Source organism: Camellia sinensis, chromosome 5 (assembly GCF_055761805.1).
Source record: "Camellia sinensis isolate YWXY chromosome 5, ASM5576180v1, whole genome shotgun sequence".
In the NCBI taxonomy this organism is placed as follows: domain Eukaryota; kingdom Viridiplantae; phylum Streptophyta; class Magnoliopsida; order Ericales; family Theaceae; genus Camellia; species Camellia sinensis.
This window is the reverse complement of record NC_138965.1, coordinates 138,614,286-138,618,614: the sequence shown is the minus strand read 5'-3', so window position 1 is coordinate 138,618,614 and position 4,329 is coordinate 138,614,286. Positions and strand designations below refer to the sequence as shown.

Here is a 4,329-nt window from a genome sequence, read left to right as displayed (position 1 = left end):
AAAACATATTTTTATCTTTCAAAGGTAAAAAGTTTTTCTGCCCAAATAAACATTGTTTTTTTATCGATCCCAGAAAACAATTTTTGTCATATCCAATGCTACAAACATGCGAAAAATATTTTGTAGAAAATGTTTTTCAAATCTAAACTGCCGGTGATCGTTGCCATAAGAAGTTCTGAATTGTTGTGGGCAGTGCAAAAACCAGGGAAGAAATGGGAGTGAACTCAATAGAACTGAAAGAGCAATTGAAAAAATTGACAACCCTGAGCAACAACAAAACTAAAAACTGTAAGGTCCACACATCCCTTTGGGGTTGCCATTCAAAACACTAACAATTGCAAGACGAGCAACAACAAAACTGAATATAAAGAAACAACCTATGACAAATCCTGCTCATATAAATAAAACTGATACACCAAGAAGAGAAAGCTAGTTATAATTTTAGAACACCACATAAAGAGTAATGAATCCAAACCCAGCATAAAAGGAATCGTGAAAAAGATCTAAACATGAGCAGTGCCTTGGGTGAATTTTGGATCCTCGCATCTGTATTTCCCATCTGGTCCAATACCAAATCCTCTTGGATCCGCAAACACATTCTCCAATAGCTGGGTGCGAGACGGGTGAGGGCTGCTATCTGCAAACTCAACTGCTTCCTCGACCACTTCATCTATCTTCTTCTCTATGGCTTTTAACTCGGCTTCATTGGCCAGATTGTTGTCAAACATGTACCTTTTTAAGGCAGAGATGGGATCTCTAGTAGCATAATGAGCCTTCTCATCTGCCAAGTTCAACCAAAATATTAGGTGGAGAAGATTTATGATCTATAAATATGACAATAAAAACAGAAAGAAACAGAGGAAAGATGTAACATTGAAAAACTCTTCAATTACCTCAACCCGTTTTGTGGATACTCTTAGTCTTTACAACAAATGGTCAAAAGCAAATGACAAGCATGCAGAATTATATGAACCAATCAGGAGCTCAAGGCAACTAAAATGGACAAAGTGATCAAAACTCAAGTGATTAATAATTCACTTCAATTTCGGATTCAATAACACGAGTTGAATCGAGTTTGTTGAAACTTGTATCGAATTGTATGAATCGAATGACTCTATCAACCATGTTCACAAACTATAACAAAGCTCATGGCATTAACCTCATGTTAAAGATGCCTATAGAGCAAGTTGAGATATCAGTGGTTCTTTTGGAGCTGGCAGTAGATAGGCACAAGTTAATAATCACAAATGTAAGTCACTTCTCACTATACCAACAGTGTTTCAAATCTCTAACATTTTTGCAATCATGGCCACTCTGTAATGTGATGAACCCGTTACCCATCCAAGGTTATTTCAAAACATAGATGGAGCAATTTATTTCTTGGACTTTCAGATCACTTGAGGTATATGAAGGTGCTTAAAGGCAAGGTGTTTTCATGCTAAAACAACTAATGGCCATGCTAAGAGCAGCATGCTGAGCCGCGAAGAAGAAGGAGGTGGTTATGAAATAAAGGGTAAGGTCGTAACAATCAGTTATAAAGACCCTCATGCCACAACATTAATAAGAGTATGCCTGAAAACACAAACGAAGCAAACCACCACCCGATCAAGCAAAGACTTGGATGGCAAACACGACAGCAAATATTATGTGGACAAAAATTTCATCAGATGAAAGATGGTAAGCAACAGGTTAGGTTGTGTTTAGTTCATGGATTTGGAGAAAGATTTGAAAAGAAAAAAGGAAAAGGGAAAAGGGAAAAGGGAAAAGGTGTGAGAAATGTAGTTATATTTCATTTACATTTCACCAACCTTTATTCTTTCCCTTCAAAATCCCTCTCCAAATCCATGAATCATACCACGAATCAAACACAACCTGAGGGTCTAACCAATGTCACTAGCTCATCTCAAGAATACTAAGACGGTGGATTGACAGTATTCCTTCGGAAGTATACAAATTTTGTGAAAACACCTAGGTGTTGGTCTAAACTACCTATTCAAAGTGATGCTTAATTGCATAAACAAACATAAACAATTAAAATTGATAACATTGTATTTCCACAAGCACAGATTATGCAGCCAAATGGGTTTTCTAAACTTAATATAGAGTCATCACAGTCTAGTTCAATCACAATCACAATCACAATCACAATCACAATTGACAAAAATAAAAGAAGAGAACAAAAGTAGAATATACTCACTAGGGTCACGAAGCTCATCGGGATCAGCCAAAGAGTGTCCTCTGAACCTGTAAGTCTCGCATTCAATCAGAGTCGGGCCTTCTCCTCTCCTAGCCCTGTCAACAGCCTCCTTGGCAACCTCTCTCACCTTCAACACATCCATTCCATCAACATGAACACCAGGCATTCCAAAAGCCGGTCCTTTCTTCCAAATTTCCGGATCCGAAGTAGCCCTCAAATGAGACATCCCAATTGCCCACAAATTGTTCTCCACAACAAACACAATAGGCAATTTCCACAAAGCCGCCATGTTCAAACACTCAAAGAACTGGCCATTGTTAGTAGTCCCATCACCAAAAAAAGCCAAAGTGACATGATCACAATCAGCTTCCTTCAACACCTCCCTCCTGTACTTGCTACTGAATGCAGCCCCGGTGGCGACCGGAATTCCTTCGCCGATGAAGGCGAAACCACCGAGGACGTTGTGTTCGCCGGAAAACATGTGCATAGAGCCACCCTGGCCTCTGCAACAGCCGGTGGTCTTGCCGAAGAGCTCGCTCATGACAGCACGAGCAGGGACGCCTTTGCTCAATGCATGGACGTGATCGCGGTATGTGCTGACGACACAATCTTCTTTCTTGAGAAGTTTGATGAAACCTGTAGATACAGCTTCTTGGCCATTGTAGAGATGCACGAATCCGAACATTTTGCCTCTGTAGTACATCTGAGCACACATATCTTCGAAGGTTCTGCCCAGAATCATGTCCTCGTATAGCTCCAACCCTTCATCTTTCGTAATCAACTGCACATGAAAATCCCAAATTAGCAATCAAATCAAATCAAATCAAATCAAACAATTAATTAATAGGGTTTTTTTTTTTTTTTTTTACCAGATTGGAGATGGAAGTGGTGGATTTGGGCTTCTTTTCCTTGACGACATCGGAGACGGCGACGACGGAGGAGGGACGGCGGTGGGAAAGAGAGGGAATGGGTTTGGCGAGGGAATTGAGGCGGAGTTTTTGGGTTGAACCGAGGAAAGGAGAGGAGGTGGAGGTGGATTTGAGGGGATCGAAAAGAGGTTTGTCGGAAGATCTGGTGGATTTGATGATTTGAATTGCAGCAGCAGAGAAAGTTGAAGCCATTGTGGAAAGGAAAGGGAAGAGAATGGAATGGAGGAAAGTGTGAATGTGTGTTTATAAAGAGAGGAATTAAGAGAGAGAAAGAGAGAGAGAGAGAAAGGAGGAAAGGGAAGGGGAAGGCGGAGGTGGACGTGGGAGGAGGGGGCGGAGAAAACAAGGAAAGAAGGACAGCGCGGTGTGTGTGAGACAGAGAAGCGAAACGTGGAAATAACAGCCCAGCTCAGCTCCCAGCTGCGTGGCTGCCTTTGAAAATAAAAAATGATTAATAATGAAAATTAAAAAGACGGCCACCCAACCCCAACTGCACCACCTCCTTCCAAAATCCACACAAACACACTACCTCTTCTAATTTATTTCAAATAAATAGATTATATTTTGAGATTTTTATTGATATATCTCATGTGATGTTCTAACTCAATAAATTCATAAATGAAATTTATAATCTAATTACTCTTATGAGTTTATACTTTTACCAGCGTAATACTCGCGTTATGCATGGTTTTAAATAAATAATTAATAATTAATTTTAAAATTAAATAATAAAAAAATAAAATTAATTAAATTTTAATTATTTTTACCATAATTTCTCTTATGGCTTTTTTTTTTTTCTCCCTACCATTAATGTTATATTTTAAGTTCTAAATAATAATAACATGAATCATAATGTAATTAATAAAAATTAAACAAAAATTATGATAAATTATAAAATTACACCTTTTAATTTTTATTTTTAGAAACAAAAACCACACCTATGATAAAATAAAAATATAGAGTAAACTACCAATAGGTCCTAATAATTAGATTTAATTCACATCAAGTCCTGTTACCCAAAATGCAACCTAATAGGGGGTGAATTAGGTTTTTACAAATTAAAATTAATAATACCCTAATAAAACTAACTACTAGTACAATAAATTATTAACAAGCACAATGATGAACTTAGAGGCTTTGGTAGATTTAATGAAAATTATAGCCGTTTATAGCCATTGTATTCATTTGAATTTATAACCGTTT

At 37.8% G+C, this 4,329-nt stretch overlaps 1 protein-coding gene across 1 annotated transcript; it reads right to left on the bottom strand.

Annotated features, from left to right (window-relative positions):
* Positions 1–280: 280 nt before the first annotated feature.
* Positions 281–3,650, bottom strand: LOC114283582 (pyruvate dehydrogenase E1 component subunit alpha-3, chloroplastic). The gene is made up of 3 exons (XM_028226446.2): positions 3,067–3,650; positions 2,198–2,978; positions 281–781 (listed from the first exon to the last, which is right to left on the bottom strand). The coding sequence occupies exons 1-3, from the start codon at positions 3,316–3,318 to the stop codon at positions 504–506; spliced, it is 1,311 nt and encodes a 436-aa protein (XP_028082247.1). The 5' UTR covers positions 3,319–3,650; the 3' UTR covers positions 281–503.
* Positions 3,651–4,329: the final 679 nt, after the last annotated feature.